Source organism: Moschus berezovskii, chromosome 6 (assembly GCF_049115385.1).
Source record: "Moschus berezovskii isolate FMDL1 chromosome 6, NW_MosBer_1.0, whole genome shotgun sequence".
Classification (NCBI taxonomy): domain Eukaryota; kingdom Metazoa; phylum Chordata; class Mammalia; order Artiodactyla; family Moschidae; genus Moschus; species Moschus berezovskii.
In genome coordinates, this window is record NC_142465.1 from 68,833,929 (window position 1) to 68,857,627 (window position 23,699).

Sequence of the window (23,699 nt, forward strand, 5' to 3'; positions counted from 1 at the left end):
GCTGCAGTCACCCCATACTCAGCAGTCAACCCATCTAAGCCTGGAGTTCTATTTGTGGTACGAGTTGTAGTTATGAAATGCATTTCTTTTACTGGGTTGGCCAGAAAGGTCATTTGGGTTTTTTCTGTAACATCTTACAGGAAATATAGGGTTATTCTGACTTTCTCTTTAGTTATGGTAGTTGTACCGCCCCAATAATTTTTTCACTTTATCCAAGTTGTTGAATTAATTGGCTGGCATAAGATTATCCATAATATAATACCTGATTGATTCAGAATCTATAGAATCTGTAAGGGATTAGCGTCTGCAGGATTTCCTCTATTTACAATACTGGTCATGTGTGTTTTTAAAAGTTTGCTTAATGTAATTAGAGATTTATCTTAAAAAAGTGTGTGGCTTCATTCTTTTCTTTTTCATTTCTCTTATTAAATTAAATTCAGTCTGTTCCATTTAAGTCTATTCTTTATTCTTTCTACTTTTTAAATTTATTTTGAGTTTAATTCTCTCCTTTTTTCTAACTTCCTAAGTTGGAAGCTTATACCATTGATTTTGGAATTTTTTTCCCCTAATATAAACATTTAAAGCTATGAATTTCCTATGAGGCAAGCTTTGCCTACATACCACAGATTTCTCAGTTTCGTTCATTTCCAGATATTTTAAATTTTTTTCTGTGGTTTCTTTTTTAACCCTTGAGTATTTAGAAGTGTTGTTTAATTTCCAGGTATTTGCATTTTTCTAGATATTTATCTATCACTGACTTCTAGCTTAATTTCATTGTCCTTGTTGAACATTTTTTATATTATTCCAGTAGTTTCACTCATTTGAGACTTATTTTATGGTTCAACATATAGTCTATCTTAGTGAATATACCATGTACATATGAAAACAAAATACATTCTGCTTTTGTTGAGTGGAGTGTTTTAGGTTAGGTTACTTGATTTGTTGTTGTTGTTAAGTTGCTAAGTTGTGTCCTGCTCTTTTGTGACCCCATGCTGTAGCCCACCAGGCTCCTCTGTCCATGGGATTTCCTAGGCAAGAATACTGTAATGGGTTGCCATTTTCTTTCTCCAAGGGATCTTTCCGACCCAGGGACTGAACCCACATCTCCATTGTTCTGGACTTCTATTTCCTTACTGATTTTCTGTCTTTTTGGTCTTTCTGTCCATCAGCCACTAAGAACGGATCTGTGAAGTCTCCAGCTACACTTGAAGATTTGTCTGTTTCTTCCTTCAGTTCTATTAGTTTTTGCTGCATTTATTTTGAAGCTCCCTTAGTTCAATATGTACACATTTAGGATTGTTATATCTTCTTGAGAATCGACAACTTTGTCACTGTAAAGTGTCCCTCTTTGTCTTGAAGCCTGTTCTGTCTGTTATTAATATAGCCACTCCAGCTCGGTATATTTTCACATTTTTGAACTTAGTTGCAGCATATGGGATCCAGTTCCCCGACCAGTGGAAGCCCAAAGTCTTAACCAGTGAACCACCAGGGAAGTACCCATTTTTAAACTTTTAAATCATCCTGTAAAGTGGGTTTCTTGTAAACGGTGTATAACTGAGTCTTGCTTTTTTAATATAGTTTGATAGTCTCATTCATTTAACAGGGCTTTAAATCATTTACATCTAATGTAGTTATTTATATGGTTGAATTTAGCTCTATCTTGTTACTTATTTTCTATTTTCACATTTGTTCTTTTTTTTTTTTTTCCTATTTTTTAAAAAATTAACTCAGTTTACTGAAGGGTTCCATTGTATTTCCACTATTGGCTGTTTAGGTTTGTCTCTTTATTATTTTAGGTCTTGCTCTAGGGTCTTTAGTATGTCTTTAATGTGCCACAGTCTAACTTCAAATGGTATTATACTACCTCACATATAAGAATATTTCAAAAATATACTTTCACTTCACCTCTCTTATCCTTGGTTTGTCTTGTCACATTTTTACTTTTACATATAAGTGCAATACATTTTTGCTATTTTTGCTTTAATTAGCTATCTTTTAGAGATAATGTAAGATAAGTGTTTTATATACCTGAATAATTTTTACTTTTAGGGTCCTCCATTCCTTTTGTAGATTCAGATTTCCATCTGGTATGGTTTAGTATAACAGTAGAGCCTTTCAGGTTTTGTGTATTATTTTTACTGAGAAGAAAGATTCAGACCCTCTGTACCACTTCAAGTCTTCAAGGGTCTTATGATATGCACCATTATTGTACAGTTGAGCAGCGTTCATGTTAGTGTCAAGTGTGACTGTGTCTTTTCTCTTGTTAGTCTGTGACAGTTAAGGTGGAAGCACAGTTTGGCTCCTAGACTCAAGTATATTGGGTTCTCTGAAGGCAAAACTAACATATAACTTTGTCTCTATAGGATTGTTTTGCTTGTTGTTTGGGGTATATTAAACTTTCACAGTAAGTAATGAATCAGTGCTTAAAGAAGTAAGAACCAATGATCACTGCTCTCCTATATTCTGTGTTTCTAGGTAACTATAACTACCCAGAACTGCAGCCATGGAGTCCATGCTAAATAAGTTGAAGAGTACTGTTACAAAAGTAACAGCTGACGTCACTAGTGCTGTGATGGGAAATCCTGTCACTAGAGAATTTGATGTTGGCCGACATATTGCCAGTGGTGGCAATGGGCTAGCTTGGAAGATTTTTAATGGCACAAAAAAGTCAACAAAGCAGGTAAGTTTTAACTTAAAGTTCAGCTGGAAAAAAAACACACATGCTAATAATGACCATACTGTGCATGTATCCTTTTTTATTTTAAAAAATGCTGAAAGCAATCGGTTCTTTAGTTGTCATTTCATTCATCTAAGGAGGTCATAGAAAAACAAATGCTTTTAAACATGCCCTTGAATGTCCTAGTTACAAATACATTATTTGATGTATCAGCTCATCTTGTGATTTAATTTTGTTTACTTAATAACATAAACATATCAGTTGAGCAAATGAGTGTATTAGATATTTAGCAAAATGTTTTAGAATAAAAATTCCCATGTTCCTTTTATCTTTATCAATGAGTTATGACATACTACTCAGTTAAACTTTTCTAATGTTAAGTGCATTCTTTTTTTAAGCATTCTTACTTCCCTCTTTTCTTCTATAACCTTCTAGAAAATAGACTTCTGTAATATTTTTTCATGTTTATTAACCTGGTAATTTTTACCATCAAAGGGCGATATATTTGTGGGATATAATCAGTAGTATGTTTTGGGGTATACTGATTTAAAAGTTATTTTGAAACTGTACTTTTAGTGAAGAGTAGTTTGAGTTGTATTTTTATTAATTTAAGAAACCAACAGATAGTTCTGAGAAATGTGGAGGATTACTAAAATTTACTAACCACTTTCTTTTGGAATTGTTGAAGAATTGGAAAATCTCCAGGTTTAAAACCTCTGTGGAAATATATTCTTTAAAAAGAAAAATTAGTTTCTGAAAGTACTTCACTTCCCTATATGTGAAACATACAGACTTTAAGACATGTGAGGTTTATTACACATATGTTCCAATGAGTATCAAAATTGTATAATTGTGGGTATGCATTATGACTTTTCCAAAACCAGATTATTCCCAAATAAGTATATTTAAGACTGAATTGGCTTTGGTTATCCTTTTATGAAGGAGGAGTCTTGTTCCTGTAATAGATTGCTGGTATGTGGTTTGTACCTGACCTTAAATCTTGTTTTTATTGTCATTTGGTTGGAAGTGCTTAAGTCCAAAGTTGATCTGTACCTTAGATATTGATTGGTCATTTTTGAACATTGTTTTCACTTTCACCAGCAGCTTATCCAAAAAATAATGGTTCCTTGAGTATTGACTACTTAGAAAGCTGTGAATGAAATCATGAAGTTATGTAAATAACCAACCTCCAATGCCAGTATAAATTGCTTTTATAATCAGTTATATAAAGGAAAAGTGAAAGAATACCTACTAAATTTTGCATTGTTTATTAAGAATGCAATAACATAATAGTGTCTTTGTCCTTAATCAAAAGAGTTCAGGGTGTTTGTGTTTATATCATTAGTTCATATGCTGAAACCCTCTGTTACTATTGGAGCTCCTGTTGTTGCCATAGAACATGAGAACCAGGCACAAATAATAGATGATTGCTTAGATATTGCACGTTAATGTAGCATTTCTCAGCAGCTGACTTTCAGAACTGAGTTCTCTTATGAAACTATACTGTACTCCTTTTGTTTTCTGACAAAATTATTACTTTGAGGAAAAAGGTAGTTTTAGAATATATCATTGCTCTCTGTGGGTATGATTTTGAATTTTCTTTCTTTGCCTCTTTCAAACCTCAGAGGTCAGAACTCTGAGTATCCTGTCTGGAATGCTGACTGATTCCTTAAGGAAGAGCTGAGTGCCTAACCAGCTTGGCCCTGAAGCCTCATTTGAATTTCTCCCTTAATTGAAAAATGCTAATTCTTTTTTCAGTAGCCTCATATTTATTAAAAGAGAATCAGAGAAAATAGATAATCTGGAGCTGTACTTAATACAATATTGGTAGCCATACGATATGTATGGCTTTTTCAATTAATTAAAATTAAGATTAAATTTAGTTTTTCTGTTGTTGTACTGGTCACATTTCAAATGCTGCATAGCCACATGTGGCTAGTATTACCATATTGGACAATGCAGGTATAGAACTTTCTATCATCACAGAAAGTTCTGTTGAACAGTGCTGATTTTAGAGAAACTGGGGGAAAAATAATGGAAAAGGATACTCTTCTTTGTCCTTTACTTCCCGCTTAAAGTGACATTGCAGAGAAGGCAATGGCAAGCCACTCCAGTACTTTTGCCTAGAAAATCCCATGGACAGAGGAGCCTGGTAGGCTGCAGTCCGTGGGGTCGCTAAGGGTCGGACACGACTGAGGTACTTCACTTTCACTTTTCACTTTCACACATTGGAGAAGGAAATGGCAACCCACTCCAGTGTTCTTGCCTGGAGAATCCCAGGGACAGGGGAGCCTGGTGGGCTTCCGTCTATGGGGTCACACAGAGTCGGACACAACTGAAACGACTTAGCAGCAGCAAAGTGACATTGAGGCTGAAGGAATCTTGCCTACCCTCTCAGCTTTTCTTTACTTAGCATATAGTGTACTTGATTGTAGTTGTGTTTTATAGCAGAATGAAAGTGAAGTGAAAGCGTTAGTCACTCAGTCGTGTCCAACTCTTTGTGACCCCATGGACTGTAGTTCGCAAGGCTCTTCTGTCCATGGGATTCTCCAGGCAAGAATACTGGAGTGGGTAGCCATTCCATTCTTCATGGGATCTTCCTGACCCAGGGATTGAACCTGGGTCTCCCACATTGCAGACAGATTCTTTACTGTCTGAGCCCACAGGGCAGCCCTTATAGCACAATATATGATCTTAAATTTGACTTTGAGGTAAACATCAGGTAAGATACTTTGGGCTAGGAGATTCTTATACCTGGTTTTAATAGTTAAAAATAGGAAAGTGTTTTCTCTTGTTATATGGCAGTGAAATAAATACTATGATATTCAAACTATTGCATTTAAAATTTACATCTGTTCTTTCCTCCATTTCATATTTTACTGTTTTTTACATGATTTTCAAAAATTATCATAATTTCACATTGTATTAAAAAAAAACACAAAAAAACACAGCAGTATTTCCAAGTAAAAAGAATCCTTATATTAATATTTTCAGGGTTTGTATACATAGCCCTTTGAGGGTTATCTATGTAATTTTTCCTAGGATTGGTTATTTCAAGTTCACATTCAGTTCAGTTCAGTTCAGTCACTCAGTCGTGTCCGACTCTGCGACCCCATGAATCACAGCATGCCAGGCCTCCCTGTCCATCACCAACTCCCGGAGTTCACTCAAACTCATGTCCATCGAGTCGGTGATGCCATCCAGCCATCTCATTCTCTGTCGTCCCCATCTCCTCCTGCCCCCAATCCCTCCCAGCATCAGAGTCTTTTCCAGTGAGTCAACTCGTCGCATGAGGTGGCCAAAGTATTGGAGTTTCAGCTTTAGCATCAGTCCTTCCAATGAACACCCAGGATTAATCTCTTTTAGAATGGACTGGTAGGATCTCCTTGCAGTCCAAGGGACTCTCAGGAGTCTTCTCCAGCACCACAGTTCAAAAGCATCAATTCTTCGGCGATCAGCTTTCTTCACAGTCCAACTCTCACATCCATACGTGACCACTGGAAAAACCATAGCCTTGACTAGACAGACCTTGGTTGGCAAAGTAATGTCTCTGTTTTTTAATATGCTATCTAGGTTGGTCATAACTTTCCTTCCAAGGAGTAAGCGTCTTTTAATTTCATGGCTGCAATCAGCATCCGCAGTGATTTTGGAGCCCAGAAAAATAAAGTCTGACACTGTTTCCACTGTTTCCCCATCTATTTCCCATGAGGTGATGGGACCAGATGCCATGATCTTTGTTTTCTGAATGTTGAGCTTCAAGCCAACCTTTTCACTCTCCTTTTTCACTTTCATCAAGAGGCTTTTGAGTTCCTCTTCACTTTCTGCCATAAGGGTGGTGTCATCTGCATATCTGAGGTTATTGATCTTTCTCCTGGCAATCTTGATTCCAGCTTGTGCTTCTTCCAGCCCAGCGTTCCTCATGATGTACTCTGCATATAGGTTAAATAAGCAGGGTGACAGTATACAACCTTGATGTACTCCTTTTCCTATTTGGAACCAGTCTGTTGTTCCTCTACTACAGAAGTTCACATTAGTAGATAATTAATTAAAATTTTCAGATTACGTACAACTTTAAAATTTTTAACTTAAATGTTTGAAACCCTCTGAGAAGAGTTGTTAGAACAGCACTTAAAAAACTGATGAAAAAAGAACATATTTATGAAACCTGGAATACAGCAAGATAAGACGACTTGGTAAATACAGAGTTACTTGTGCCTGGTTACTTGTGCTTTCGTTGTACCTGATTATACATCTGTATTATTATTCTGTCTTTATGCTTCCAAAAACCAATTTCTGCTGCTCTTTATTATTTTTGAAAGACATTCATTGAAGAAGTACCTCATAGTGAATAATTTAGGAAAGTGAAATTAAGATTTCCTAAGAATCTTCATGGCAAATGTGTATTTTGTAGTAAAATAAAGTTCTTAGGCTAGTTCTGTATATAAAATGAGCCATTGGGATTTTTAAAAGTTATTATCTAGATAAACTTAACCAAGTGCAACATGTGAACATGTGGAAATGGATAGATCTTCAATTATAGTTTATTAGCACTTGAAGCTACTATTTAGTCATAAGTACTGTTTAGTTTCCTTTTTGCGTGTTTATTTAAAGCAGCTCTTACTTCCTAACCATTAGTCTTTCTAGAATCTCTTTCTAGAGATGCTATAAAATAACTCTTGTAATGTCTAGTAGATAGTTGCTGGGCTGAGTTTATTCTGCTTTATTTCTCTTATAGCTTTGAAACTGACTTAGTCTTTTTACAGAATAGCATATTTAGGATTAAAATGGTTATATAAGCATAGATAAGATAGGAATTTTATACAGGTGATATGTGTTACCAGAGAGGGTAGTATAGTGAAGTAGTAGAAGCAAGACACAAACTAGAGATTAGGTGATAATCTATTCTGTTGAATAGTTTTGAGGTACAGGCTAAGTTTTTTTTTAGAAAATCAGTATGAGGTCTAAAGTTTAGTTAACTAGTCACTACTTTGTTGACATTGGTTAATTTTAATTAACTGTTTGGACCAAAGAAAATATTTTAAGATAGTTGATAACCTAATCTGGCATCTTTTATCTTTGACCTAAGACAGTGAATGGATGCCTCAGAGAGTGTGTTGTTTCTTTTTCTTTATGAACAGTAGTGTTCTTCCTTCAGAGAGGTGAATCCGTCGGAACTCAGAAGTCACGTCTTTTTTTAAAGACTTAAAACATCTTGAAAAAATAAACACATTTAAATTAGATGCATTTTAAAATGTGTTAGAACACTTACTAAAATAAGATTGTACACATGAATAGTGAGATAGGAGCTTGAACTTGTAGGTCATTTATTTTTCGTTCAAAGTAATATTACATAATGTTCTTAGCTCCTGTTTGTTCTGTGTCTCAAACTGATCAAAAGAGCTAATACTGTGTGTGTGTGTGTATGCCAGGCTAACTTATAAAGGCAGTATACATGTGAGTGCTGTTTAAGTCTCTCACTCAAATAGTTTCCTGGAGGCTTATATCACATTTTGTTGTTCAGTCACTAAGTTGTGTTTGACTCTTTTGAGACCCCATGGACTGTTGCCCACCAACCTCCTCTATCCATGGGATTTTCCAGGCAAGAATACTGGAGTGGGTTGTCATTTGCTTCTCCAGGGGATCTTCCCAACCTAGGTATTAAACCCGTGTCTCTTGTGTCTCCTGCATTGGCAGGTGGACTCTTCACCACTGCACCAACTGGGAAGCCTGAATCTTATACCTTTGAAAATATTTAAATTTAGTAATCGTGAAGAAACCAACTTTTCGATACCAAAAAAGTATTACAATAGTGTTAAAATTTGCATAGTATTACGCGTTTGTAGATAATGCATAGCTCAAATTTTATTACTTTTATATATTATTGATTAAGATTACACATTTCTTTTATTAGGAAGTGGCTGTTTTTGTCTTTGATAAAAAGCTGATTGATAAATATCAAAAATTTGAAAAGGATCAAATCATTGATTCTCTAAAACGAGGAGTCCAACAGTTAACTCGACTACGACACCCTCGACTTCTTACTGTCCAGCATCCTTTAGAAGAATCCAGGTAAATTTTTATGAAAACTTACACTAGAGACTTCCTAAAAAAAATAATTTAAAAAAAAACCTTTATATTTGCATTCTATCTATGCAACATACTTTTAGTGAAAATTTTTTTTATAAACTTTGAGGGTTGAGTTCTAATGGATTAATTACTTCTTTAAAATTTACTTGCATGTGCTATGTATATAATCTCTTTTTGAAGTATTAATAGGAGTTTTCCCTGCATTTGCCTTGAGTCTGTATGTGTTTATTCTATGCTCAAGACTACATTACTCCAAATGGAAGCTACAAGAGAAGTCCCTGCCTGAAAGAAGTGGTTCTTGTTAATTTGCTAGAATTCATTGTGCCCTCTTTATTGATTCAATGTTCAGAGGTTGTTTTTATGTGTGTTCCAGGTAGTACTGTTCTGGGTGTTTAACTTTTTACTAGGTCCTGTATGTCACCCCATAGCCCTCAGTTACTCCACTATCTTTGACCCTACAGCTCCCCTTATACTGATTTAACTATTGCAGAACTTGGGCTTTATTGGCATTCATGAAGAGAGATAATTCAGAGGTCACTTTAAGGCATTTTCATGGCTAGGTGTAAAAATTACAGTAGCATTGATGGAAATAGGAACACGTTACGGAAGAAAAAAGTAACTTCCAGTTTTTAATGACTTAATAATATGGAAATGACACTGGGATCATCCAAAAGAAATGTGCTATAGAACAGTAAGCCATACAAAAGTTCAGAGTTGGTGATGTCTATGGAGGTGAATAACACAGTGGTAGTGAAAGTTGCTCAGTTGTGTCTGACTCTTTGCGACCCCATGGACTGTACAGTCCATGGAATTCTCCAGTCCAGAATACTGGAGTGGGAAGCTGTCCCCTTCTCCAGGGGATATTCCCAACCCGGGGATCAAACCCAGGTCTCCCACATTGCAGGTGGATTCTTTACCAGCTGAGCCACAAGGAAAGCCCTAGTAACATAGAGGCAGTGATTAAAACCATGAAAAAAGTGAATTTCAGGAGCATGAGTCAAAAGAGCAGAGTAGTGATGACAGAACTTGAAAAGGGGGAAGAAGGGCCTGGGAAAGAAACTGGAGGAGAAATGCCATACATGTTGTATGGCAGGAGAAAAATTGGCAGTGTGTTATGGGAGCCAAGTAAGGGAAGAAAGGACTCCTTAACACTGGAGACCACCTAATAAAAAGGAAAGACAGGCTGAGAAGGACCATTGCATTTGGCTAGGAAAAAGTTATTAGTGATACTCAATAATTTCAGTAGGATGGCAGTTTGGAAGCTAGAAAGGAACCCAGTAGAGAAAACATCATTATGTGAATTAAATCCCATCCGTTCCGTTCCGTTCAGTCGCTCAGTCATGTCCGACTCTTTGCGACCCTGTGGACTGTAGCCTACCAGGCTTCTCCGTCCATGGGAAGGAACTAAAAGGAAATTTCAGGAGGATAGTTATAAATCACTAATATACTGAGGTAAAGTGTAGGGAAATGAGATCATTCATATTAAATGAACTTTACTTTTTTTCAGGTAGAACGTGGATCATAGATGAGTAGTGGGTAAAAGAATGAGGAGTTAATATAAGAGGGCTATGAAGGGATATTTTTGAATGTTGAAAAATAAAAAGAGCAAAGTTAAGTATATTATGTCTTTAGATGATAAGTTTATGAAGTCTTGGATTTTGTATTTTTGCTTCAGCTTCTGACAGAAGCAAGAGAGTAAAAGAAACCTGTGATGATAACTACAGGGTTAATAAGTGTTTGCTCAGTAAAGGGTAGTAAGGATGATTCAACTGAAGCAGTAGGGAGAAAGAAAGTGTAGTCAGGACTGAATACTTCAGACTTGTTGAATAAAGTTACTGGGAAGCTAGATTAGGTGGTGGTAGTAAAAGGTAGGTGATGAATGGTTAGTAAATACCTGTGGTTGGGGAAGATGGTCCATGAGATGGGCTATGGTACTTCTGGTGTGTAACTGTTTGTAATGATGATGGAAATAAATATTCATGAAAGATAATAAGGCCTTCAAACTTGAAGAATAATCATGAATATTGATATGACCAAGAATGATTCTGAGGACAAGACAGCAAAGGAAAAAAATTAGAGTTGCTAAAATAAATGAGTCCTGGGAATCACTGAAAATTGTAGACAAACCCTAGGAGTATTTGAGCAGTTTTCCTCCAGTTAACTCAGAGGTTAACACGTCTGCCTCCAATGCGGGAGACCCGGGTTCGATCCCTGGGTCGGGAAGGTCCCCTGGAGAAGGAAATGGTAACCCACTCCAGTATTCTTGCCTGGAGAATCCCATGGATGGAGAAGCCTGGTAGGCTACAGTCCACGGGGTCGCAAAGAGTCGGACACGACTGAGCGACTGAACAGAACAGAACAGTTCAGTGAACGAAAGCCTGGTGTCCGCTCTGTTAATAAGCTTAGCGAGGGAGTGAAGAACAAGATCAGGATCATTATCTTTCATGATATCTGAGCTGGCAGGACAGTGTAACCTCCTCCTTCAACCTAAGCAACTCTGTCTTTACAGCAACTCTGTCTTTACCTCTTATACATATTGAACTTCTGCATAAGCTTTCATTTGAAAAATAGGTTCAAGGTGAAAAAAAAGTTACTCAGTACTACTGACAGATGGAATAGCAGAAGGCATGTTTGCCATTCAGCAGTCACTGTCTAGGTGGAGAGGCTTGGGATAGCTTTGTTAATTCTCTGCCTTATAATTTTTCATTATCATAGCCTAAGCCCTAAGGCATGAAATGTTAGGACTTGAAGTCTCAGACACTTGGTAATTATAGTAGCAATTGTAAGCATTTACTGAGCTTATATTTTAGTCAGCATGTTATGTATTTCACATGCACTTGATCTTCACAGTAACCCTTTTCATGGTGGTCTTGCATCACCATTTTACAAATGGACAAAGTGAGACTCAAAGTGTCTAAATGAGACCAACAAAGAATAAGGATGCTGGGACTTGAAATTGGGTATTTGTCTTCAGAGCTTGAGTTCTTGATCATTAGTCTACAAGGCTTATTGAATGTTAATATCTAGCATTTTCTGAATTTCTAAACATTCTTATAATCAAAAAACAATAGAGAATTCCCTGGCCATCCAGTGGTTAGACTCTGAGCTACTGATGCTGGCAGCCCAAGTTCAGTCCCTGCTCTGGGAACTAAGATGCCGCACGCCACGCAGTATGCCCAAAGCATTACAAAAAAAAATCAAGAATGATAATTTTAAAAATTGGAAACTTGTGACACCTTTAAAAATGATAGATAAAAACAAAGCTGCTCTGAGATTAAGGTTGTCATGAGGCCAGTCACTCCGACCAGCATCTGGACCTGACTGCCTGGCCCTGAAATCTTCCCCACTGACCTCCTCCAGGTAAGCTCCCTCAGCTCCAGGTGTGTCCATGGGCCGTGCTCTGAACAGAACATAGTATCTCCTGGCCCCTTGGCAACCTGGGGGAGCCTTGTTGATCCTCTAGACATGGGCTCCATAGTCACTCCCAGTCAGTTCAGCTCACTTCAGTTGCGCAGTCCTGTCCGACTCCTTGCGACCCCGTGGACTGCAGTATGCCAGGCCTCCCTGTCCATCACCAACTCCCGGAGTCTACTCAGACTTGTGTTCATTAGTTGGTGATGCCATCCAACCATCTCATCCTCATCATCCCCTTCTCCTCCCGCCTTCAATCTTTCCTACATCAGGGTCTATTCACATGAATCAGTTCTTCCAATCAGGTGGCCAAAGTATGGAGTTTCAGCTTCAGCTTCAGTCTTTCCAATGAATATTCAGGACTGATTTCCTTTAGGATGGACTGTTTGGATCTCCTTTGCAGTCCAAGGGACTCTCAAGAGCCTTCTCCAATACCACAGGTCAAAAGCAGCAATTCTTTGGCACTCAGCTTTCTTTATAGTCCAACTCTCACATCCATTCACGACTACTGGAAAAACCGTAGCTTTGACTAGACACACCTTTGTTGGCAAAGTAATGTCTCTGCTTTTTAATATGCTGTCTAGGTTGGTCATAACTTTTCTTCCAAGGAACAGGAGTCTTTTAATTTTATGGCTGCAATCACCATCTGCAGTGATTTTGGAGCCCCCAGAAATAAAGTCTGTCACTGTTTACATTGTTTCCCCATCTATTTGCCATAAAGTGATGGGCCCAGGTGCCATGATCTTAGTTTTCTGAATGTTGAGCTTTAAGCCAACTTTTTCACTGTCCTCTTTCACTTTCATTAAGAGGCCCTTGAGTTCTTCTTTGCTTTCTGTCATAAGGGTGGTATCATCTGCATATCTGAGGTTATTGATATTTCTCCCGGCAATCTTGATTCCAGCTTGTGTTTCATCCAGCCCAGCGTTTCTCATGATGCACTTGGCATATAAGTTAAGTAAGCAGGGTTACAATATACAGCCTTGATGTACTCCTTTTCGTATTTGGAACCAGTCTGTTGTTCCATGTCCAGTTCTAACTGTTGTTTCCTGAGCTGCATATAGATTTCTCAGGAGGCAGGTCAGGTGGTCTGGTATTCCCATCTCTTTCAGAATTTTCCACAGTTTATTGTGATCCACACAGTCAAAGGTTTTGGGGTAGTTGATGAAGCACAAGTAGATGTTTTTCTGGAACTCTGTTGCTTTTTTGATAATCCAGCAAAGGTTGGCAATTTGATCTCTGGTTCCCCTGCCTTTTCTAAAACCAGCTTGAACATCTGGAAGTTCACGGTTCATATATTGCCGAAGCCTGGCTTAGAGAATTTTGAGCATTACTTTACTAGCGTGTGAGATGAGTCCAATTGTGCAGTAGTTCGAGCCTTCTTTGGCATTGCCTTTCTTTGGGATTGTAATGAACACTGACCTTTTCCAGTCCCATGGCAACTGTTGAGGTTTCCAAATTTGCTGGCATATTGAATGCAGCACTTTCAAAGCATCATTTTTTAGGATTTGAAATAGCTCAACTGGAATTCCATCACCTCCACTAGCTTTGTTCGTAGTGATGCTTTCTAAGGCCCACTTGACTTCACATTCCAGGATGTCTGGCTCTAGGTGAGTGATCACACCATCGTGGTTATCTGGGTTGTGAAGATCTTTTTTGTACAGTTCTTCTGTGTATTCTTGCCACCTCTTCTTGCTATCTTCTGTTTCTGTTAGGTCCATTCCATTTCTGTCCATTATTGTGCCCATCTTTGCATGAAATGTTCCCTTGGTGTCTGATTTTCTTGAAGAGATCTCTAGTCTTTCCCATTCTGTTGTTTTTCTGTATTTCTTTGCATTGATTACTGAGGAAGACTTTCTCATATCTCTCCTTGCTATTCTTTGGAACTCTGCATTCCAACGGGTATATCTTTCCTTTTCTCCTTTGCCTTTAACTTCTCTTCACAGCTGTTTGTAAGGCCTCCTCAGACAACCATTTTGTATTTTTGCATTTCTTTTTCTTGGGGATGGTCTTGATCCCACCCTTCTGTACTGTGTCACGAACCTCTGTCCATAGTTCATCAGGCACTCTGTCTATCAGATCTAATCCCTTGACTCTCACTTCCACTGTATAGTCATAAGGGATTTGATTTAGGTCATACGTGAATGGTCTAATGGTTTTCCCTGCTTCCTTCAATTTAATTCTGAATTTGGCAGTAAGGAGATTGAGCCAAAGTCAGCTCCTGGTCTTGTTTTTGCTGACTGTGTAGAGCTTCTCCATCTTGGCTGCAAAGAATATAATCAGTCTGATTTCAGTATTGACCATCTGGTGATGTCCACGTGTAGAGTCTTCTCTTGTGTTGTTGGAAAAGGGTGTTTGCTATGACCAGTGCATTCTCTTGGCAAAACTCTATTAGCCTTTGCCCTGCTTCATTTTGTACTCCAAGGCCAAATTTTCCTGTTACCCCAGGTGTTTCTTGACTTCCTACTTATGCATTCCAGTCCCCTATAATAAAAAGGACATCTTTTTGGGGTATTAGCTCTAGAAGGTCTTGTAGGTCTTCGTAGAACCGTTCAACTTCAGCTTCTTCAGCATTACTGGTCGGGGCATAGACTTGGATTACTGTGATATTGAATGGTTTGCCTTGGAAGCGAACAGAGATCATTCTGTCATTTTGGGGATTGCATCCGAGTATTGCATTTCAGACTCTTATTGACTATGATGGCTACTCCATTTTTTTCTAAGGAATTCTTGCCCACAGTATTAGATATAATGGTCATCTGAGTTAAATTCACCCATTCTAGTCCATTTTAGTTTGCTGATTCCTAAAATGTCGATGTTCACTCTTGTCATCTCCTGTTTGACCACTTCCAATTTGCCTTGATTCATGGACCTAACATTCCGGATTCCTATGCAATATTGCTCTTTACAGCTTTGGACGTTACTTCTATCACCAGTCACGTCTACAGCTGGGTGTTTGTGCATTGGCTCCGTCTCTTCATTCTTTCTGGAGTTATTTCTCCACTGATCTCCAGTAGCATATTGGGCACCTACCGACCTGGGGAGTTTATCTTTCAGTGTCCTATCTTTTTGCCTTCTCATACTGTTCATGGGGTTCTGAAGGCAAGAATATTGAAGTGGTTTGCCATTCCCTTCTCCAGTGGACCACATTTTGTCAAAACTCTCCACCATGACCCATCTGTCTTGGGTGGCCCTACAAGGCATGACTCATAGTTTCATTGAGTTAGACAAGGCTATGGACCATGTGATCAGATTAGTTAGTTTTCTGTGGTTGTGGCTTTCAGTCTGTCTGTCTGCTGATGGAGAAGGATAAGAGGCTTATGGAAGCTTCCTGTTGGGATAGACTGACTGAGGGGGAAACTGGGTCTTGTTCTGATGGGCGGGGCCATGCTTTAATCCAATTTTCTGTTGTGGGTGGGGCTGTGTTCCCTCTCTGTTATTTATCTGGGGCCAAACTATGGTGGAGGTAGAAGATAATAAAGATAAAGGTGACTTTCTTCAAAAGGTCCCATTCAGGCACTGCTACACTCAGTGCCCCCAACCCTACAGCAGGCCACTGCTGACCCACACCTATGCCAGAGACTCCTGGACACTCCCACCCACTTACCACCTGGAAACAGGACACCCCCCAGCCCCTGGCCAGCACGCATGCACACCTCTACTAGCAATGTGCTATGGAGGATAAGTACCAGAGCTTGCAAAGTACCAGAGGAGGCCCCAGGGGATAACCATGTTTGCCAAAGCAAGAACAAAAAGGTATTCACATTGTTTCCAGGTGCAAAAGACAGACCAAAAGATGCAAAAATAATGTGCCTGCCCAGGGCTCCAACAACTCACAAAGGTCTCAAGTGACATAATTCAGGGACCGCCCCCCCACCCCCCATCCAGATGTTTGTTTTTAACAGTGAAAAAAAGAAATGTGGCCAGCTTATGCGAGCTCGAGCTATGTCCTGACTCCTCTTGCTCCAGAGGCATCTGGGAAGTCTATAGTTTCCTTTGAGCATATTCTGAATATTATAGCCTTAGAAATGCGGGTAATATAACAGTATTCTAAATTTTTTTATTGGTTTTCCACAAAGAATATTAATTATTCAAAAAGCACAATGGTAATTATCCAGTGTAATTCATATACAGAGCTTCCTGACTTTGTGAGTCTAAGTATGTTATAGTAATGGTGAAAATAAATCTAAACTTGTCTACCTTCTTGGTAATTAAATAGGACCACTCATATTTTTCTTTTTTTAAAACAGGGACTGCTTGGCATTTTGCACAGAACCAGTTTTTGCCAGTTTAGCCAATGTTCTGGGTAACTGGGAAAATCTACCTTCCCCTGTGTCTCCAGACATTAAGGATTATAAACTTTATGATGTAGAAACCAAATATGGTTTGCTTCAGGTATGTATTTTTATTCATCATGTGGATGGAATATTTTCCTTCAAAAGTATTTTTATAGCCATTTCAAATTTAGCTATATAAACTGCTTTCAGTAATTTAAAAATCATTTCTATGTTCTAGGATTTCTCTCTACAGTTTATTGTTAGGCTTAAGTTGTATTTTTAATGTATGAAACATAACATTAGTAACCTTTGGAGAAGAGCACTTGTTGATTGGTGGATGTGTGGTTCCTTTTATATTTTTTTGAGTTTTAAACGTTCAGAATGCATCTCATAAGTCCATTCCACTTTTGCTGATTTCCTTCCCCTACTTACCAAAATATCTTCAGCTTTATAGAGTAAATTTATACAGTAGATTCTTTGTTTTGGGGGACAGAGATAATTTTATTATTTTTAACAGCTTTATTAAGGTATAATTAATTAGCATACAGTAAACTTCACATATTTAAAAATACACAGTTATTAAGTTCCTAGGTAGAACCATCACTGCAGTCAAAATAACGTACGTATCCATGACCCTCCAGAGTCTCCTCATACCTATTGTAATCCTTACCTCTTGCTCCTTGCTACCTTTTTGTCTCTCATCCCAGGAAACCAGTGACCTGCTTTCTGTCACTGTGAATCAGTTTGTATTTTCTAGAATTTTCTAAATGAAATCATACAATATGTACTGTGTTTTTGGCTGGGCTTCTTTCAATCAATCAAATTATTTTGATATTCACTCATATAGTTGTATGTATCAGTGCTTCTTTTTGTTTCTGAGCAGTAGTCCATAGCATGGCTGTACCATAGGTTTCTTGTCCATGTACTCATTGACAGTCATTTGGGTTGCTTACGGTTTTGGACACTTGTGCATAAAGCTGCTATGAACATTCATGTACATGTTCTTGATGGACATTTAATTTCACTTCTCTTGGTTAATTACCAGGGAGTGGGATGACTAAATCAAACAGTATGTATATAGTTCATTTTCTAAGAAAATGAAAAACCGTTTTAGAAATGGTAATACCATTTTGCAGTCCCATTGCAGTATATAGAAGTTACATATTTTTTCACATCTTTCCAAAACTTGGTATGGTTGGTCCTTTCAAATCCAGTCTTCACTTTTTGTTACCAAATACCATGGTGATCTCAGGCACAAATATAAAATTATCAAATATTAATCCAAAGTAAGAATGAGTGAACATCAGTTTGAAAACTGAGCACAATACTAAGAAAATCTTAATATCAATGTGGAGTGTAAGTATAAAAAATATTAAGAATTAGAATCAAATTTACGAAGGTGTTTCTTGATATTTACTGTCTGTTAACTCAGAAACCAGATTCTCTCACTTTTCAAACTCAGGAACTGAATAAATTTGGGACACAAAGTCTTTTCTTTTGCTTTTGTGTATGTAGAAAGGAACTTAAATAAGTAGTTGCTCTCTGTTTTGGGAGATTTTCTTGCTAATGCTTAGAATGCTCTGGCAACTTTCTCTACACTTTTGCATTTATGAAATTTAGTAACCTGACATGTAAAAAGTTTTATTGGGAGAAGCAGAAATTTGATTATTATGAGACATTTATTAATATACTTGAATGTAAAAATATCTTTTATTCCAATTTACAGGTTTCTGAAGGATTGTCATTTTTGCACAGCAGTGTGAAAATGGTTCATGGAAATATTACACCTGAAAATATAATTTTGAATAAAAGTGGAGCCTGGAAAATAATGGGCTTTGATTTTTGTGTATCATCAACCAATCCTTCTGAACAAGAGGTAATAAAGGTTTTATTCTTCTAATTTTTTTAAAGCTCTGGAAATTTTTGAATTGCATCTGAAATAGAGAATTTATATGTCTGATGATGAGATGATTGGATGGCCTTACCAACTCAGTGGACATGAGTTTGAGAGCAGATAGACAGTAGAGGACAGAGAAACCTATGCTTAGTTCCTTAGTCGTGTCTAACTCTTTGTGACCTCATGGACTGCAATATGCCATGCTCCTCCATCCATGGGAGTTTTCAGAAAAGAGGGTTGCCATTTCTTCCTCTAGGGGATCCTCCCGACCCAGGGATCAAACCTACGTCTCTTGTGTCTCCTACATTGGCAGGCAGATTCTTTACCCCTGGCATCATCTGGGAAGTCTGATAAATCTGTATAAATAGGCTTTGTGGTACAATGGTATGTTTAAATTTATAGCTTTATAGAAAATTTCTAATGTTCGTTGTACCTGAGAATATTTAATACACTAATTCCACAGTAATGATACTTTAGAAGCAAGTGCTAGAGTTAAGCAAATTTGAGCACTTTGGGGTTAGGTAGGTTTTTTCCCCCTCAGAATGTCAGGTACAGGAACAAACTGTGAATTTAGCAGTGTTTCCCCAACTTATTGAACCACAGAATCTTGTTTAGGGAGCATGATAGCAACAATAGCAGTGACAGTCATGGCTGACGTTTATTGAAGCTCTTTCTAAACACTGCTGCTGCTGCTAAGTCACTTCAGTCGTGTCCGACTCTGTGTGACCCCATAGATGGCAGCCCACCAGGCTTCCCCGTGCCTGGGATTCTCCAGGCAAGAACACTGGAGTGGGTTGCCATTTCCTTCTCCAATGTGTGAAAGTGAAAAGTGAAAGTCGCTAAGTCGTGTCCGACCCTTAGCGACCCCATGGACTGCAGCCCACCAGGATCCCCCGTCCATGGGATTTTCTAGGCAAGAGTACTGGAGTGGCTTGCCATTGCCTTCTCCATTCTAAACACTACCTGTGTATTTACTTATTATCCTTGCAACAACTCAGTGAGGTATAGGAATAATACAGATGAGCAAGCTAGACTCATAGAATGAACTAACCTGCTTTAAGTTTAGGCAGGTGGTAAGCAGTAGATCTAAGATTTGAACCCAGTTTTTCTGGCTAAAAAGCACCTGTTACTTAGTCAGTATGAAACCTACCTATTTATACTTAGGGAAACACTGCAATATTTCAAGTTTTTACTACGTAGTTGTTAAAGAAACCACGATTTGACCTAAAAAATATTTGTAATATAAGTAAACATTTTTAGGGGAAGCAGAAAGAATTAGTATTTGTTGAGATATACTATGGGTCAGGCATTGTGCTGGGACTGTTTTCCATACATTTGTTTAATTTTACAACAGCCTTTTGAACCTATTAATTAAATCACATAGCTCATTAGTGAAAGAACAAGGTTTCAAACAACTACTTGAGCTTGTAAGTTTGAAGCCTGTATCAGAAAACATAGGCCAGACCTTTCCATGTTCAAAATGCATCATATAGTATACTGATAATTTGTTTTCTGGAAGAGAGTGCCAATAATCTCAAAGTTATAAGAGTTCTTATTCTATCTCTTAGCTTGTTTCATGCATGTTGTAGTTTTGGGATTTGGGGAAATTTAGAATTGAAAGTGGTGATGACATTTTCACTTGCATGACTGAGTGTGAATTTAAAACTTAATTGTTAGTAGTTGACAGTGGTTTGCTTTAATTTGACATATTTAATCCATGTGATCATTTTTCTATCCTTTTATAGCCTAAGTTTCCATGTAAAGAATGGGACCCAAATTTACCATCATTGTGTCTTCCAAATCCTGAATATTTGGCTCCTGAATATATACTTTCTGTGACCTGTGAAACAGCCAGTGATATGTACTCTTTAGGAACTGTCATGTATGCTGTATTTAATAAAGGGAAACCTGTATTTGAAGTTAACAAGCAAGATATTTACAAGAGTTTCAGCAGACAATTGGATCAGGTATTTGCCTTTAAATATTTGCTTGCATTAAAAATGTATTAAATGTTTCTTAGTATTTTTTTCTAAAATATGTTCAGAAAATTCTCTAAACTGGGAGGAGTGTCTCATATTTTGTTTTCATAAAATCAACTTAACAAAAGTAATTCTTAGGATTAATATTTGTTACTACAACTTTAATCATGGCATTTATTTACTGGAGTGAAAATTGAAATATGGCCTAAAATACTGGGCATTTTGCTTTAGGAATAGAGACAATTTCAGGTATTAAAAGACATGTTTTAGTTATCTTGCAATAGCAGTTTTTTCAATCTAAAAATACATTTACTAAATTTCAAAAATATTTAAATGAGCTGTTCACAATATAAATGTGTGTCTTTTGAATACTTTATATTCATATTTAACATTACTCTTGAACAGTTGAGTCGTTTAGGATCTAGTTCACTTACAAGTATACCTGAGGAAGTCCGTGAACATGTAAAACTACTGTTAAATGTAACTCCAACTGTAAGACCAGATGCAGATCAAATGACAAAGGTGAGTATATATTAATTCCTGCCTTAGATGGAGGGACAAAAAATGAGTTAAAGTTGATTAAATGCTTCTGAAGATTTAATATATAGTCCCCAGATAACGTCTGTATTCATGGGTGTTTTAAATATTCATTGTCCTTTAATCTTAAGGAATTAATTTATGATGTAAGTGCTCTGATATAAAGTTAAGATTTCAAATAAAGAGACATAATAGTTACAGTTGGGCATGCATAAGTTCTAGACATGCTAAGAGTTCATAACCCTCTTAATTCACTCATATAAGCATGGATTTTAATAAATGGTACTGTTTATGGCCTCAAGATATTTTAGTTCATCTTTCAATATTTTACTAGTTATGTAAAGTAAATGTTATTGTGTAGACAGTTCACAGATTCTGATTCTGAAAAATTGACTTCAAAAAGAGAAGTAATTTATTATTTCTTAATCTGATTTTTACAATTAGAATTTTTATTAAGTTGTCTTGAGCATTTTGCTAAATGTTTCTGAGTATTTTTTTTTCACCATACTGTGTCAGTTTCACATATGAGAAGTATTTCAATATTTATTAAAATAATTTTACTTTTCTGTTTTTAGATTCCCTTCTTTGATGATGTTGGTGCAGTAACACTGCAATATTTTGATACCTTATTCCAAAGAGATAACCTTCAGAAATCACAGTTTTTCAAAGGACTGCCAAAGGTTCTGCCAAAACTGCCTAAGGTTTGTGGTTGTTTTTTTAAACAAATGGTCCCTTCTCTATGTTTCATTATATGCTGTCTTCCACTTGTTTGCAGAGGGGGGAGTTGTATGTATGTATTCTTGGCTGTGCTAGGTCTTTGTTGCTGCATGGGCTTTTCTCTAGTGGTAACAAGCAGGTCAGAGAAGGCAATGGCAAGCCACTCCAGTACTCTTGCCTAGAAAATCGCATGGACAGAGGAGCCTGGTGGGCTCTAGTCCATGGGGTCGCTACTAGTCGGACACGACTGAGTGACTTCACTTTCACTTTTCACTTTCACACATTGAAGAAGGAAATGGCAGCCCACTCCAGTGTTCTTGCCTGGAGAATTCCAGAGACAGCAGAGCCTGGTCAGCTGCCGTCTGTGGGGTCGCACAGAGTTGAAAATGCCTGAAGCGACTTAGCAGCAGCAGCAGCAAGCCGGGGCTTACTCTCTAGTTGTGATGCACAGGTTTCCCATTGCGGAAGCTTCTCCTGTTGCAGAGACAGGCTCAATAGATGTGGTACATGGGCTTAGTTGCTCTGTGGCATGTGGGATCTTTCTGCTTCCGGGATAGAACTCATATCTCCTACCTTGGTAGGTGGGTTCTTTTCCACTGGGGCCACTAGGGAAGCCTAAGGTTTGTTGTTGATCAGTTTGTTATTGTAGTCAAGAGTTTAGCATTTATAATTTACCTTGACTTCACTATAACAACACTTCCCCCAAAATGTAACTTTAGCCAAGGGTACATAAATGTCTAAAAGGCTAACGACTGAAGTCATAAATGTTTAGTGGATCTTTTTTACATGGTGGAAAAATAATTAAATAGGATAAAATAATTAGAAGCGTTCAGGTCAGTCGCTCAGTAGTGTCTACTCTTTGCACTCCATGAACCTCAGCACACCAGGCCTTCCTGTCCATCAACAACTCCCGATGACTACACAAACTCATGTCCATTAAGTTGATGATGCCATTTAACCATCATCCTCTGTCATCCCCTTCTCCTCCTGCTGTCAGTCTTTCCAGCATCAGGGTCTTTTCAAATGAGTCAGCTCTTCACATCAGGTAGCCAAAATATTGGAGTTTCAGCTTCAACATCAGTCCTTCCAATGAACACCCAGGACTGACCTCCTTTAGGATGGACTGGTTGGATTTCCTTGCAGTCCAAGGGACTCTCAAGGGTCTTCTCCAACACCACAGTTCAAAAGCATCAATTCTGCGCTTGGCTTTCTTTATACTCCAATTCTCACATCCATACATGACTACTGGAAAAACCAGCCTTAATTAGATGGACCTTTGTTGACAAAGTAATGTCTCTGCTTTTTAATATGCTGTCTAGGTTGGTCATAACTTTCCTTCCAAGGAGTAAGCATCTTTTAATTTCATGGCTGCAAGCACCATCTGCAGTGATTTTGGAGCCCCCAGAAATAAAGTCTGTCACTGTTTCCACTATTTCCCCATCTATTTGCCATGAAGTGATGGGACCAGATGCCATGATCTTAGTTTTCTGAATGTTGAGCTTTAAGCCAACTTTTTCACTCTCCTCTTTCACCTTCATCAAGAGGTTCTTTAGTTCTTCTTCACTTTCTGCCATAAGGGTGGTGTCATCTGCATATCTGAGGTTATTGATAGTTTCTCCCAGCAATCTTGATTCCAGCTTGTGCTTCATCAGCCCAGCATTTCTCATGATGTACTCTGCATATAAAATAAATAAGCAGGGTGACAATATACAGCCTTGACGTATTCCTTTTCCTATTTGGAACCAGTCTCTTGTTCCATGTCCAGTTCTAACTGTTGTTTCCTGACGTGCATACAGGTTTCTCAAGAGGCAGGTCAGGTGGTTTGGTATTCCCATCTGTTTCAGAGTTTTCCACAGTTTATTATGATCTACACAGTCAAAGGGAGAAGGCAATGGCACCCCACTCCAGTACTCTTGCCTGGAAAATCCCATAGATGGAGGAGCCTGGTAGGCTGCAGTCAGTAAAGCAGAAATAGATGTTTTTCTGGAACTCTGTTGCTTTTTCGATAATCCAGCAAAGGTTGGCAATTTGATCTCTGGTTTCTCTGCCTTTTCTAAAACCAGCTTGAACATCTGGAAGTTCACGGTTCATGTATTGCTGAAGCCTGGCTTGGAGAATTT

At 37.9% G+C, this 23,699-nt stretch overlaps 1 protein-coding gene across 5 annotated transcripts in view; it reads left to right on the top strand.

The window, feature by feature from the left end:
• The window catches only part of SCYL2 (SCY1 like pseudokinase 2), a 56,496-nt gene that overhangs the window by 8,899 nt on the left and 23,898 nt on the right, over positions 1-23,699 (top strand). For all 5 annotated transcript variants that reach the window (XM_055395028.2, XM_055395029.2, XM_055395024.2 and 2 more), the window contains exons 2-8: positions 2,476-2,680; positions 8,589-8,746; positions 16,423-16,567; positions 18,176-18,325; positions 20,092-20,313; positions 20,731-20,847; positions 21,438-21,563. In XM_055395028.2, the coding sequence (XP_055251003.1) occupies positions 2,504-2,680; positions 8,589-8,746; positions 16,423-16,567; positions 18,176-18,325; positions 20,092-20,313; positions 20,731-20,847; positions 21,438-21,563 (1,095 nt within the window). In that variant the 5' untranslated portion in view covers positions 2,476-2,503. The remainder of the gene's footprint in view (positions 1-2,475; positions 2,681-8,588; positions 8,747-16,422; positions 16,568-18,175; positions 18,326-20,091; positions 20,314-20,730; positions 20,848-21,437; positions 21,564-23,699) is intronic.